This window comes from Macaca fascicularis, chromosome 6, assembly GCF_037993035.2.
Source record: "Macaca fascicularis isolate 582-1 chromosome 6, T2T-MFA8v1.1".
Taxonomy (NCBI): domain Eukaryota; kingdom Metazoa; phylum Chordata; class Mammalia; order Primates; family Cercopithecidae; genus Macaca; species Macaca fascicularis.
Genome location: NC_088380.1, coordinates 163,407,670 through 163,423,459, shown reverse-complemented (window position 1 = coordinate 163,423,459; position 15,790 = coordinate 163,407,670). Strand labels below are relative to the sequence as shown.

Below are 15,790 nucleotides of genomic sequence, written 5' to 3'. Positions count from 1 at the left end.
TCACTTGAGGCCAGGAGTTTGAGACCAGCCTAGCCAATGTGGTGAAACCATCTCTACTAAAAATACAAATATTAGCCAGGCATGATGGTGCATACCTGTAATCCCAGCTACTCAGAAGGCTGAGGCACAAGAATCGCTTGAATCTGGGAGGCAGAGGTTGCAGTGAGCAGAGATCACAGTACTGCACCCAAACCTGGATGACAAAGCAAAAGAAGGAAGGAAGGAAGGAAGGAAGGAAGGAAGGAAGGAAGGAAGGAAGGAAGGAAGGAAGGAAGGAAGTGAGTGAGGGAGGGAAGGAAGAAAGGAGGGAAGGAGGGAGGGAAGGAGGCAAGGAGGGAAGAAAGGAAGGAGGGAAGGAGAGAAGGAGGGAAGGAAGGAGGGAAGGAGGGAAGGAGGGAGGGAAGGAGGGAATGAGGGAGGGAAAGAGGGAAGGAAGGAGGGAAGGAGGGAAGGAAGGAGGGAGAGAGGGAGGGGAGGAAGGAAGGAAGGAAAGAAAGAAGGAAGGAAGGAAGGAAGGAAGGAAGGAAGGAAGGAAGGAAGGAAGGAAGGAAGGAAGGAAGGAAGGAAACAAGCTTGTATCCTCCTAACAGGGTTATTGTGAGGATCAAATGCATTTATTCAGGGCAAGTGATTAGTTCAGCCCCTTACAGAGACTAAGCACTCACATACGCTAGCTATATTTATGTTGCAGCAAAATAGTAAAAGCTGAGCCTGAACTCACTTGAAAGTTACCAGGAGCTTTGTGGCAAAATGATTTTGCTATCATAGTCTTGGGTCAGTGGTTCCCAAAGTGTAGCAGGCATCGGAATCACCTGGATGTCTTGCTTCAGCACAGCTTACTGAGGTCTATCCCTGAGTTTCTCATTCAGTAGCTCTGAGGTATAGCTTGAGAGTTTGCATTTCTAACAAGTAGACCACAGCTGATATCCTTCCTCTCAGGACCATATTTTTGAGAACCATATGTCCTAGTGAGTTGGGGGAATAGTGGAAAGTCAGCCTGGCCTTCAATTTCTCCATTACTTAAGGTCCAACTGGAGAATACATATGATAGTGAGACCAGCCTTACTCACACATGCATGAAAAGGGCTGTGTAGTAATTCCTAGCCTGTAAAAGTGTTTTCTATTTTGGCCCTGACTATGCCAACAAAATCTACTGATCCAAACGTACTTGATACATCAATACCCCTACAAGTTTTAAGCAAATTTCTTTTGTGAACACACAAGGGCTGTGTCCAATTTCAGGATTTGATGGATCCTCTGAAACTCAGCTATTACCACAATCAAACAGCAAGATGGCTGGCTAGAGTTGTCAGGTGCTTATCTTCCCACAAAAAGAGGAGGCAAACAACACACAAACAGCTATATTTCAACTGGAGTGACTGAGGAAGTACAATGGAGATCACTAGGGCAGTGGCAAGATCCCTGTGGAACATGGAAACCCAGGAAAGCACCATAGAGAGAGGAGCAAAGCACCCTACCTCTGCCACATTATCTCCTTTACTGGGATTAACTTGCAGCCAGGAGGGATTTTATTTTTAAGGGAAAAAGTAAGCTGGAGACCCCCAGTGGTCCTTATTACTGCTACACACACCTGTAGTCCTTGCTGCCAGAGAGTTCTGTGGTCTTTGTAGGCCCCGAATCCAGTTTGGGGAGTTGAGGTCATGCAGGTGCACTGCCCCAGAGTAGGACTCTCCACTGTGTAACCTCCATCCACTGTGACCTAAGCTGCTACAGCACCACAGCATCTTAACAATGGATCAACTACTAGAGTGCACGCTGCTCTGGAGCTTGGTAGCCATTGCCTCTCTCCATTTCTGAGGCACTGCCATTATACCACCATACTCACATGGGTAGTTACAGTACCACAACCCTGGCTACTAAGAGTCTAGGCTCAGTGGAGCAGCTGAGATGCTGCCTTAAAATCCACCCAGCACCCTTATCCCCACACAGGCAGACCTGCGTAGTGGGAAAGGTGACACACAGCTGGCTGACCTGCTGTACCTGCACATGTCCAGCCCAACAGTCAGCCTGCCGGTGGGCCTGCCAGTAGAAAACCTTGTGAGTAACCAGCCCATAGTACCCAAATGCACCAAGCCCAGCCGCCAGTCCAGTACCTCCAGCTCTCAGCAAAACTTCACTACTGCCATCACAAACTCATGTACCCTAGGTCACTGACATAATCACAGCTATCACTGACAAAGATTTCAGCTAAAGAAACTGCACAGAGGCTATGTTACTGGGTCCACCCAGAACCAAAGCCAATGCACCATTCCCAACCAACATCCTAGGATGCATCTATAGGAAAAAGTCTCTTCCTGCAAAAGCTACCCCACAAAATTGAAAACGGTGACTACTCCACTAGATGCACAGATATCAACATAGGGGTACAAGAAATATAAAAAAGCAAAAGAACACCTCTAAAGAACACAATAATACTCTAGTAACAGACCCCCGCAAAAATAAAATGTACAGAATTCCTGAAAAGGAATTCAAAATAATGATCTTAGGAAACTCATTGAGCTACAAGAAAATACAGACCAATAATTCAATGAAATAGGAAAAAATTCATCTTCTGAATGAGAAATTCAACAGAGAATATTATAAAAATCCCAGAAATCTTGGAGTTGAAAAATTCAATAAATGAAACCAAAAAATATGACTGACAGTGTCAATAACAAATTTGGTTAAGCATAAGAAAGAATTTTTGAACTCGAAGACAGGTATTTTGAAGTAGTCCAGTCAGATAAAAAGGTTTAAGAATAAGCATGAATAAAGATAGCCTACAGGATTTATGAGACACTATTAAGTTAACAAATGTTTACATTATACAAATGCCAGATGGGGAAGAGATGAAGAAAGGCACAGAACACTTATTTAACAAAATAATAGCTAAAAACTTCTCATGTCTAGAAAGATATATGCAAATCCAGATCCAGGAAACTAAAAGATTCCCAATTAGATTCTACCCCAAAAGATTCTCTCCAAGGCACATTATAATCAAATTTTCAAAAGTCAAAGCAAAAGAGAGAATTATAAAAGCTGCAAGAAAAATGTGTCAAGTTGTAAATAAGAAAATATCTAGGCCGGGCGCGGTGGCTCAAGCCTGTAATCCCAGCACTTTGGGAGGCCGAGACGGGTGGATCACGAGGTCAGGAGATCGAGACCATCCTGGCTAACACGGTGAAACCCCGTCTCTACTAAAAAATACAAAAAACTAGCCGGGCGAGGTGGCAGGCGCCTGTAGTCCCAGCTACTTGGGAGGCTGAGGCAGGAGAATGGCGTAAACCCGGGAGGCGGAGCTTGCAGTGAGCTGAGATCCGGCCACTGCACTCCAGCCTGGGCGGCAGAGCGAGACTCCGTCTCAAAAAAAAAAAAAAAAAAAAAAAAAAAAAAAGAAAATATCTAATAGACTACCAGCAAATTTCTCAAAAGAAACCTTGCAGGCCAGGATAGAATGAAATAATATATTCAAAGTGTTAAGTGATAATAACTGCCAGCCAAAAAAAAAAACAATAGCCAGCATGCTGTCCTTCACAAATAAGGAGAAGAAAAGACTTTTGCACCTAAGCAAAAGCTGAGGGAATTTGTCATAACTTGCCTGGACTTACAAAATATCCTTAACTATCCAAACTATCATGAAACACGGGAACGTATAAAGCTCACTGTAGAAGTAAATTCATAATCAGACTCAAAATACCCTATTGCTACAGTGGTACTATGTAAATCTTTCAATCCCTTAACATGAAGGTTAAAAGTCAAATAGTCAAAAACAATAACAACTACAATTAGTAGTTAAGAAACACACACACATATGTATATGAAGTATATATTATACACATTATGTATATATGTGTATAGTGTTATCTATGTATAGTGTACATATAATTTTTATATATTATACATATAAAATGTGTATATATGATATGCATATATACATATATAATGTATATATATTTAAGGTATATATAATGTATATATTTTATATATACTAATATTAATGTATATTTTAAGGCAACAGAATATCAAAAATATAACTTTTCGGCAGGGAGGAAAAAAGTCTAGAGTATTTTTCATGTGACTGGAATTAAATTGTTACTAGCTTAAAACAATCTATTGTAACTATAAGACTTCATGCTAGCCCCATAGTAATCACAAATAAATTACAGCAGATACACAAACAAGAAAGAGAAAGAAAACAAAGCTTAGCACCACAGAGAACCACTACACTACAGAGGGAAAAAAGAGAGGGAGTAAGTTCTCATCTATCAAAAATAACTTTGAATGTAATGGATACAATTCTTTAATTAAAATATATACAGTGACTGAATGGATTAAAGAACAAGACCCAATTATATGCTGCCTACAAGAGAGTCACCTCATTATTAAACACATAGACTGAAAGTGGAGAAATGAAAAAAGACAATCCATTCTAATGGAAATGAAAAGCAAGCAGAAGTAGCCATACTTATATCAAATAAAGTAGACTTTAAGTCAAAAACTATAAAAAGAAAGGAGAAGGTCATTGTATAGTGATAAAAGAATCAATTCAACAAGAAAATGTAACAATTGTAAATATAGAAACCCAATACCAAAGCACCCAAATATATAAAGCAAATATTACTAGATCTAAAGGGAGAGATTGGCTCCAAAACAGTAATAATAGAAGAGTTCAGCACCTCACTTTCAACAATGGAAAGATCACTTATACAGAAAATTAACAAAGAAATATTGGACTTAAACTGCACCATAGACCAAACAGATCTAATAGGCATTTACAGAACATTCTATCTAAAAGCTGTAGAATATACATTCTTTTCAACTACACATTAAACATTCTCCAAAATAGATCACATGTTAGGCCACAAAACAAGTCTTAACAAAGAAGATAAAGATTATATCAAGCATTTTTTTTCTAACAATGGTATAAAACTAGAAATCAACTAGAAGAAAAACTTCAGAACTTTATGAATACATGTAAACAACATTCTCCTCAATAAGGTAACAATGAAATTAAAAAGGAAATTTAAATTTTTTTGAGAGAAATAAGAATAAAAACACATCATGCCAAAGCCTATGAGACATAGCAAAAGCAGTCTTAAGAAGGAATTTCATAGCAATTAATGCCTATATCAAAAAAATAAAATGATTTATATTAAGAAATCTAAAGATACACTTCAAGGAACTAGAAATGTAAGAACAAAACCCAAAGTTGGTAGAAGAAAGTAAATAATAAAGATTGACTAGAATTAAAAAATAGAGATTAGAGTTAAAAGATCAATGAAACAAAGCTTTTTTTTGAAAATATAAACAAAATTGACAAATGTTTAGCTAGACTAATACAAAAAGAGAAGACTCAAATAAAATCAGAGGTAAAAAAGTAAACATTACAACTCATACCACAGAAATAAAAAGGATTATTATATATCTATATGACTATCTATCTACCAACAAATTTGACAATCTAGATGAAATAATAAATTCTTGGACCCCATAGAATCTAACAAGATTGGATTATGAAGAAATAGACAATGGGAACAGACCAACAATGAGTAAAGAAATTGAATCAGTAATAAAAAGTCTTCCATCAAAGAAAAGCCCAGGACATAATGGCTTCACTGCTGACTTCTTGCCAAACACTTAAAGAAGAAATACCAATTCTTTTCAAACTATTCCATAACATTGGAGAAGAGGAAACACTTCCAAACTCATGTTACAAGGCCAGCATCACCTTGATATCAAAACCAGAAAAGAACACAACAAAAAAAGAAAATTATAGGCTATTATCTCTGACAAACATAGATACAAAATTTCTCAACAAAATATTAACCAACTTAATTTAACAGCAAATTAAAAAGATTATTCACTATGATCAAGTGGGATTCATCCCAAGAATGCAAGGATGGTTCACCATCAGCAAATCCATAAGTGTGATATATTACATTAACAGAAAGAAAGACAAAAACATATGATCATTTTAATACATTCAGAAGAAGCATTTGACAAAATTCAACATCCAATTGCAAGAAATTCATCAAATTAAGTATAAAAGGTATGTACCTCAACACAATAAAGGCCATATACAAGAAATCACCAGCTAACATCATAATGAATGGGAAGTTCCCTCTAATATCAGGAATAGGACAAGAATGCCCACTCTCACCACTTGTATTCGATGAAGTACAGGAAGTTGTAGCCAGAGAAATTAACCAAGAGAAAGAAAAAAGCAAACAAAATGGAAAGGAGGAAATCAAACTGTCCCTGTTTGAAGGTGATAAGATTTTATATATAACATACAGAAAACCCTAAAGATTTCACCAAAATAACTTATTAGAATTAAGAAATCTAAGTCAATTCTAATCAGTAAAGTTGCAGGACATCAAGTGGACATATACAAATCAGTAACATTTCCATATGCTAACAGTGAACTATTTGAAAAAAAATCAAGAAAGCAATCCCATTTAAAATAGCTACAAAAAGTAAGATACCTATGAATAAACTTAAGCAAGGAGGTGAAAGATCTCTATACTGAAAACTATACGACATTGATGAAATAAATTGAAGAGGATACAAATAAATGAAGAAAGACTCCATGTTCACAGATTAGATTAATTCTTAAGTTGTTAAAATTTCCACTACTACCCAAAGTATTCTACAGATTTAATGCAATCCCTATCAAAAATACCAATGACATTACTCACAGAAATAGGAAAAAAAATTTTAAAATTCATCTGGAACCACAGAAGACTCTCAATAGCCGAAACAATTGTGAGCAAAAGGAATTGAACTGCAGTTATTACAATTCTAAACATACTACCAAGCTATAATAACCAAAATAACATGGTATTTGGCATAAAAGTAGGCACGTACACCAATGGAAGAGAATAGAGATCCCAGGAATAAATTCACACACCTACGCCAATTGCCTTTTCATAAAGTTGATAAAAACACATATTGGGGAAAAAATAGTCTCTTCAATAAATGGTGCCAGAAAATTGGATATCCACATGCAGAAGAATGAGACTAGACTTCTACCTCTCACTATATATAAAAATCATGTCAAAATGGATTTAAAGATGTAAATGTAAACCCAAAACTACAATACTAGAAGAAGGCGTAGAGAAAAGACTTCATGACATTGGGCTAAGGAAGGATTTTTTAGGTGAGATCTCAAAAGCACAAGCAACAAAGGTAAAAATATGGGATTACATAAAACTAAAAAGCTTTTTCACAGCCAAAGAAACAAGAGAATGAAGAGACAACTGACTGCATGGAAGAAAATGTTGACAAACTATACATCTGACAGTAGTTAATATCTAGAATACACAGGTAACAGCAAAAAAGCAAAATAATCCAATTTTAAATAGGCAAAAGACCTTAATAGATATTTCTCAAAAGACATACCAATGTTTAACAGGTATATGAAAATATGCTCAGCATCATTAACCACTTAAATATAAATGAAATGCAAATGAGGTACCATCTCTTTCCAGTTAGGAGTATTATCAAAAAGACAAAAGATAGCAAGTATTGATGAGGATGTGAAGAAAAGGGAATCCTTAACATTGTTAGTGGGAATATAAATAAGTATAAGTACTACAGAAAACAGTAAGGAGGCTCTACAAATAATTAAAATAGAACTACCGTATGATCCAGCAATCCCACTACAGGATATATACCCAAAGTAAATGAAATCAATACATCAAAGAGATGTCTGCAGTTCCACGTTTACTGCAGTACTAGTCACAATAGCCAAGACTTGGAATCAACCCACACAGCCAACAACAAATACATAAAAAAATGAATAAAGAAAATATGTTATGTGTACACAACGGAATACTATTCAGCCATAAAAAGAATAATATTCTGTCATTTGAGACAAAGTGGGCAAACCTGGAGGACATTTTGCTAAGTAAAATAAACCAGACATACAAAGAAAAATACCACAGGATCTCATTCATATGTGAAATTTTTTAAAAGTTGATTTTATATTAAATAGAAGTTGAGAATAGAAAGGTGGAAGTTGATTTTATATTACATAGAAGTTGAGAATAGAAAGGTGGTTACCATAAATTGGGAGGGGATGGAGGAGAGAAGGATGGGGAGTTTGGTTAATGGGTAAAAGTTGCATTTAGGTAGGAGAAATAAGTTTTGGTGTTCTACTGTGCAGTAGGGTGACTATAGTTAATAGTAAATTATATATTACAAAATAGCTACAAGACAGGTTTTTGAATGTTGTCATCAAAAAGAAATGTTAAATGCACAAGGTGTTGAATATGCTAACTACCTTAGTTTCATCATTATATGATGGATACATGTATCAAAAAATCAAATTGTATGTTTGCCTGTGATGTGTTGATTGGAAAAAAAAAATCGGTTACCAACAACAGTTAGTGTGTACTGAATGCTTACTGTGTTGCACACACTGTACTACTAACTCTACACACACTGTGCAGTTCAGTACTCCCAACAGCACAGAGCACCAGACATTATTACCCTATGTCACAGAGTTATAAGAGGATCCCTAGAATGGTGAAGCAACGTACCCAAAGCACTATCTGACAACAGAAACCAGGATATACAGTTAGCTACAAAACATGTGTTTTTAGTTACTCAAATGCATGGCTCTTGGTTGCTCTGTTTCCCCCAGGAAAGTCATGCATGTATGAGAGATCAGTGACTACAGTCTACCTACATTTACTCCTCCTATATGTTTGACAGAATAAAAGTTTCCAAATAATTGAACTTCTAGCCTTTTTTGCCATGCTATTCAAGATCCTTTGAAAGTGCTCAAGGTTGTCATTGTCCAAAAAACTGAATAGGTGGGTGTGGTTTTCCAGAGAAAAAATTTTAAAATTGTTCTGAATCCACAAGTAAAGCTACTACATACAACAGACATTATGTTTTTTAGGTCTCTACTGCTTATTTCTCCTCTACTGGCTATCAACTTAAATAATTGACTTTTCACATAGCATTTACTTATGTTTCTTATATTCATTCTTCCTTCCCTTTGTTATTTTGTTATTTTTTTTATCTTTTTCTATGCAAATGGAAACTAAAGCTTAGAGAGAAAACATACTTGAATACGGTCACTCAGCTCCTAAGTGGTCCTGATAAGGATAAAACCCAGCTATGTTAGATGCTACCATGAAATGTGCAACCAGATTCAAACCTCCCAAGAGTTTAAATGGTCTGACAACTCAAAAAGACAAACTTCTCATTATGCTGAAAATGAAACTGCCTAGACTTGTCATTCCACACCATATGGCTGAATCCCAGTTGACAGGAAGCTCATTTCTGCAACACACTGGGCTCATTTCACTGAGTAGGTTGATGCAAGATTTGTGGGGTGGTCATTTCCAAGTCTTTTTAGCACTGATAGCGGCAGTGATATTTATTTTGATGCTTCCTTTCTACGTTTCACATAAAAAAGCAAATGTTCCTAATGATGAAGAGAGGCAGATTTTATCCTGCATTATTCTCTAAATGAAATACCACAAACATAGCTGCAAACAACAACGAAAATACCCACCTGCTTTGAAGTGACCAAAAACTATCATCATTTCTCAGTCATCAGTCTAAGTAACTGTGGGGTAGGGCAGGGTAGAGGTTAAATTCTGAAGTGATACCATCACAGAGTTTTGTATGTTAAGATCAAGCCAAAGTGTTTGGACGTTTAAAATTATCCTGTGTCTTTGCAAAGTCAGATGTTAAAGTGGTGAAATGACTCATGATGCACCAAGGAATTTACAGGAAGTGCCAAATTCACTCGGATAGAATGATCTGGGTGTGAGATGACACCATTTTTTTCCCCCAGGCATTTTTTTACAGTTGGTACAGCAAAGTATTCTTTTTTTTTTTTTTTTTTTTGAGACAGAGTTTCACTATGTTGCCTGGGCTGGAGTGCAGTGGCACAATCTTGGCTCCCTGCAACCTCCACCTCCTGGGTTCAAGCAATTCTTCTGCCTCAGCCTCCCCAGGAGCTGGGACTACAGCTGTGTGCCACCACACCTGGCTAAGTTTTGTATTTTTAGTAGAGACAGAGTTTCACCATGTTGACCAGGCTGGTCTTGAAATCCTGACCTCATGATCCACCCACCTGGGGCTCCCAAAGTGCTGGGATTACAGATGTGAGCAAGTGCACCTGGCCCAAAGTGCTCTTAAACATGAGGATAGCTCAAAGTCTCTGGGTTTCCCTCCACACCAGCCAAGAATTAAAACAGAAAATGCCATTTCTACAAAAAGAGAAAAGCATAAATTGTGAAAAAAGGAGGTCTTAACATATTTACATGTAATGAAGTGCACTGAGGCTGGAGTCTATAGGCAGGGGTTTGAACATGGGCCCTACCACTTACTGGCACTTGATCTTGGGCAATGTTCCCCTTCTGAAAATGAGACCAAATAGAGGAGGCAGCAAGTATAGGGCTTTAAGGTAAAGTCCTCTATGTCCAACATGCCTGGTTGGGAATTCTAGCTGTCAGCCATGCTTTGGTTCACCTTTCCCTATGGCTCAGCTCAACTGTGTCATCTGTAAAACAGGGGTGATAAAAACAGTGTCTACTCCACAAGGTGTTTCTGAGGTGTAAATATAATAATGCATATCAGGCATAGTACCTAAATCATAGCAAGTAATCAATAGACTTTTTATAAAAAGATTATCCACATAAAGAGCTTTAAAAAATAAGTTATAAGTGGTCCCCAGAGGATACAGAGGTGGAAAAGAATCAAACTATACTAAGACTCCAATGTCTCAACTTTTCCCTTTCAAATCCTCACTGACATGGTTTGGCTGTGTCTCCACTCAAATCTGATCGTGAATTGTAGCAACCATAAGTCCCCATGTGTCATGGAAGGAACCCAGTTGGAGGTAATTGAATCATAGGGGCGGGTTTTTCCTATGCTGTTCTCGTGATCATGAGTAAGTCTCACGAGATCTGATGGTTTCATAAAGGGTAGTTCCCCTGCACATGCTCTCTTGCCTGCTGCCATGTAAAATGTTCCTTTGTTCTTCCTTTGCTTTCTGCCATGATTGTGAGGCCTCTCTAGCCACTTGGAACTGTGAGTCCATTAAACCCCTTTTTCTTTATAAATTACCCAGTCTAGGGTATGTCTTTATTAGCAGGGTGAGAACAGACTAACACACTTGCCTATAACCCAGAGAAATCTTGGTCCTTTATCTATTTTATTTATTGGGACTATGTATGAAATTTTATTTTTAAAAGCTTTGGTCACTGGAAAACATTGTTTAAAAATGTCTTCTCTAGGTAACTGTAATTTTACAGATATAAAAAAGCAAGGCCCTGAAAGACAAAGGGAGTTGTTTCAGATCGTGCCACAGGTTGACCACTGATAGGATTAGATTGCACCTGGCTTTATCGTCTTTGCACCCTGCATTTTTGGCTCCATTAAAGCCCCATAAGGATGGTCACTTCCATCTTTTGACTATGCTGAGCTCATGATGGCCAGGAGGAGATTGGGACAGGAGAGTATAATGGGGCCAGTAAGAGTGTTAGGGAAGTCAGGGGCAAATACAAGTGTGAGAGTCGGGGGTGAGGTGATAAAATATATGTTCATACATGTACATATGTGTGCATTTGACCATGATAGGCATTCAAGATCCACTGAATTTGAGAGGCTGGCAAAATATCCAGGTGAAGAAGATCCAGAATTCAAGGAAGATACCAGGCTGGAGATGAAGCTCTAAGAGTCATCCAGAAAGGAAATTAGACATGTATGTGTACTGAGAGAGGAAGAGAGAAATAGACCAGACAAGCTGATTGTGGGAGGAGGTAAATACCAATAAAAAATACAGGAGAAATGGAAGACAAAGAAGATGCAGAGTGCAAATAATAATGCAGAGATAAATATAATTTCAAGTAAAAGTACCTTATAATAAATAATACTAATAATTTAAGATAATAACACCTAGCACTTATTGGACACTTAGGATTTTGGCCAACTCAGTACTTTACATAGATGATTTCATTCAATCATTTTAGCAGTCTCAGAAGATAGATACTTCTATTATACCAATTTTATAAACAGGTAATCAAGCAGGCACAGAGAGGTTAGATACTTTGCTTAAGGTTACACAGCTAGTAAAGGATAGAAATTGGGTTAAAAATGGGTTAATTCTAGAGCCTGAGATTTTAATCACTGTGCTACAGTGAATCTCAGGGAGCTAAAGAAGGAAAAGTAGCATTAGCATTAATAGTAATAGTAGTACAAGCAGTAACAGCAGCAACAGCACCTATGGTTGACTGAGTACTATTTTGTGCTAGGGGCTGTGATAAGTGGATGTAACAGAGTCTCATTTAATCTTAGGGACAACTTAAGATGGGAGATGTTCTTAGCCTTATTGAGCAGAAAAGGAAACTGGCTCAGTGATGCCAGCAACTTGCCCAAAGTCACAAAACTAGTGGGTGACAGCAGGAATGAAAAGCCAGGTCAGCGTGAGTTCCAGGACCCTTAAATCACCATGCTAGATCATTTCAGTGTACAGCCATCAAAGATTCATTTGTTATGTGCTCAAATTCAATAATTCCAACAGTGAGATCATAGAAATTTCTGTAAATATTTTTGGTAACGAATTCCCAGTGTTTTCACCAGAGCTTCTAATTCAGTAAATCAGAGTTGGAACTATGAACCTAAACCCTTCCAAAGTTTCCTAGATGATTCTTCAGTTGCAACCAGGTTTAGGAATCACTGTATCATTTATGCAAGTCTGGAATGCATCAAGCACGACTGCCAGTCTGTGAGTACAGGATGTGCTAAATGAGACTTCTTTGGATAAGCACTCATTCTCACACAAAGCTCAGTGTTGAAAGATGTGCCAAAAAGACTTGACAGCTTGAGAAATTTCCACTAGGGGACAAGACTTAGAGAGATTCAACTGCCTTGCTTTAAAAGAATCCAGGAAACTGGCCTAAATCACTCTTCTAGACACCATTTGTCTTAGTCAGTTCAGGTTGCTGTAACAAAGTACCATAGCCTGGGTGGCTTATAAACAACAGAAATTGATTTCTCATAGCTCTGGAGGCTGGAAGTCTGAGATCAGATACCAGCCTGGTCAGGTTCTGGTGAGGCTCCTATTCCAGGTTGCAGATTGCTAACCTCTTGTACCCTCTCATGTCAGAGAGGGATCTCTGGTCTTTTCATCCCGTTGGAAGGACACTAAGCCCATTCACGAGAGCTTCACCCTTATGACTTAATTACCCCTCAAGGATCCACCTCCTAATACCATTAACTTGGGAGTTAGGATTTCGGCATATGAATTTTGGGAGGACACATCCTGTTTGTAACACCATTTTGCTTCTCCTCTAAAATGTACATAGTAACATCAAACAAGTTAAATGATTTCCTTACCTAAAACTCGTAATCTTTCAGCTCCTACTACCACTTCATTATTGTCTGCAGAGAAGAGCAATTTTCCAGAAACAGTTTTTACCTCAAACTTTTTGCCATAAGCTTCTACAGCTTTTGGACCTGAGAGGAGAGAGAGGAGAAAGGGAGAGAGAGAGAGAGAGAGAGAGAGAGAGAGAGAGAGAGAGAGAGAGAAACAAGCAAACAAAAAAACCCCATTAGTCTCATCACTTTGACTACAAAAAGCTTTTCATAGAACATACACATCTAACAAGATTGCATGGGAGTTCAGTGTTCAGTGGACTGGTTTTCAAAAGTTGACCATGAAAATCAGTCTAATGACTTTAGCCAGGTCTTGTCAATTACTTTTAATAATATATTCTTGGGCTATAGTTTTGAAGACCACCAAGCCCTTCCTCCAAACTAATCCTTGACTGTGATTTCCTTCAGCTAACCACCAAATTACTGTCAAATAGCTGTGGATTTTTGCTTGTATATATCAAGGCACCAGAGGCTCAACACTTCTTGAGGCAATCACATATCTTTGACCCTCCCTAATTATCAGAAAGAACTTTTTAAAATTCAGCTCAAATGTGTTTAACGTTGTACCCTTAACCTACTGGTTGTATTCGACACCAAGAGAAATCTATTTCCTTAGTATATACATTATTTCCTAGCAGAAATGGTTATTGTAATTAATTGTCTTAGAAGTTGTCCAATCTTTCATACTAGGATTTTGTTCAGTGAAAACTAACTTTAGATGGTCTATCAGATGCCAACGGATGCTGTTCTTGAATGTGGAGCTATAATACTGCACAAGGAAGTCAAGCCCCTGATTCCATAGCATCTATATTCTGATGGACACACACCAATATACATTTAAAATTTTATTATTAAACCATAAAACTGCAGAAAGTTTTAGGTACTATGCAAAAAGTAAAACAGGTTGATGAATTAGAATTTTTAAAAGAAGAAAGCATTCCAATCTATCTGAGCTAGATCTACTGGATCTACCTGAATACCTGAATTTCATGAGGTTCTCAAAAGCTGGTCTACAGAAATGCACAGGAATAATCCAGGAGTATAATCATTCTCACCGAACCTAGCTCAGATCAAAAGAAATTCATCTCTTCATCTAGAAGTTCCTACAGAAAAATATTTGAAGGAGAGTAGAGTCTAGAAATATTGTATTTTTTCCAAAATTGTTCAGAAGATTCTGACATGGAATTGTTTTCTTTCTGATATTTCTCAAAAGAGTGTCACTTAATAATAAATAGCAATGAGAGAGTCCCAGTGCCTTTCAGCCAAAGACCACTAGGAACACACCTGCTGTTGAACAAATTGGGTTTATTACTCACTGCAGTGAGGGACAACACACAACATAAGGAAAACCATAGGGCATCTCAGAAAGAAGCCATGAGAAAGGACTTCTCAGAGGATGTGACCTTATATTAGATTATTTTGGGGAACATTGAAGGAAATAAGGCTTTACCCTGGATTAAATACTATCAGGAAATGGGAGTAAATCTTATCTAGAAGAAAGATAGACCAGGGAAATGCTAAAAATGTGGCGAATAAAGAAACAGTCACTCATATTAGCCAGGAGAGGGGGATGTTTGGTCTTTTTTGTGATCTGGAAAATGTTGATAGTTTTGCTATGTACACACAGGACCAGAGTTGTGTTTGTGTGTTTGTGTTGTGTTTTGTCTTGATCCACCAGGGCCACTGAACAGCCTTGACTGGTGCACGTGTTCTGTGAAATTATATACATTGAAGCAGGAAAATGCTAAGGCCAGGGTGATAGTGCCAGCCAGTCACTGGGCATCTGGGGTGGCTTTTCTCTTTGTCAAGACTGTTGGACTAGGAATCAGAAGACATGAATTATTTCCCAACTCAGTCTTATTCTGTGGCAACATGATTTGGGGCAAATCATTTGATCTTTCTGAACCTCAGTTTCTGCATCTATAACACTGGACTATCACTGCCTACTCTATCGACTCTATAGAAAGTTTGAAAGGATCGAATGACATTGTGTTTATAGAAAGAAATCTAGGGTGGTAAAGTGCTGCGAGTGTAGGAGAGAGTGGACATCACCACTCTTGTGGACATCCCCATTCTACTGCAGTGGTGGCAACACATGGAAAAGAATGCATGATGAGTACTTATTAGTGCACTTTTCTTACTCACATAATCACGTCTATTAGGCAGACCTCATCCCTTGCCAGTATGTCCACACCAGCCCTCTAACACAAAGAAGGACATTGGAAAGGCTCCCTAATGAGTAGGAGATTGAAACAGCAGAGATAGGACAGCACGTCCAAGCATCATGGAACCTGGAAGTCATCTTATCTGACCACTTTGATGCTGCAGATGAGGAGAACAAATGGCGGCGTGGTGGAGGGCTCTCGCAAAGTTAGAGACAATAGCAGGT

General features: G+C 37.9%; 1 protein-coding gene across 3 annotated transcripts in view; it reads right to left on the bottom strand.

The window, feature by feature from the left end:
* Positions 1–15,790, bottom strand: part of SGCD (sarcoglycan delta) — a 625,408-nt gene that overhangs the window by 132,076 nt on the left and 477,542 nt on the right. For all 3 annotated transcript variants that reach the window (XM_065547000.2, XM_005558374.5, XM_015452192.4), the window contains one exon: positions 13,363–13,482. In XM_065547000.2, coding sequence (XP_065403072.1) covers positions 13,363–13,482 — 120 coding nt within the window. The remainder of the gene's footprint in view (positions 1–13,362; positions 13,483–15,790) is intronic.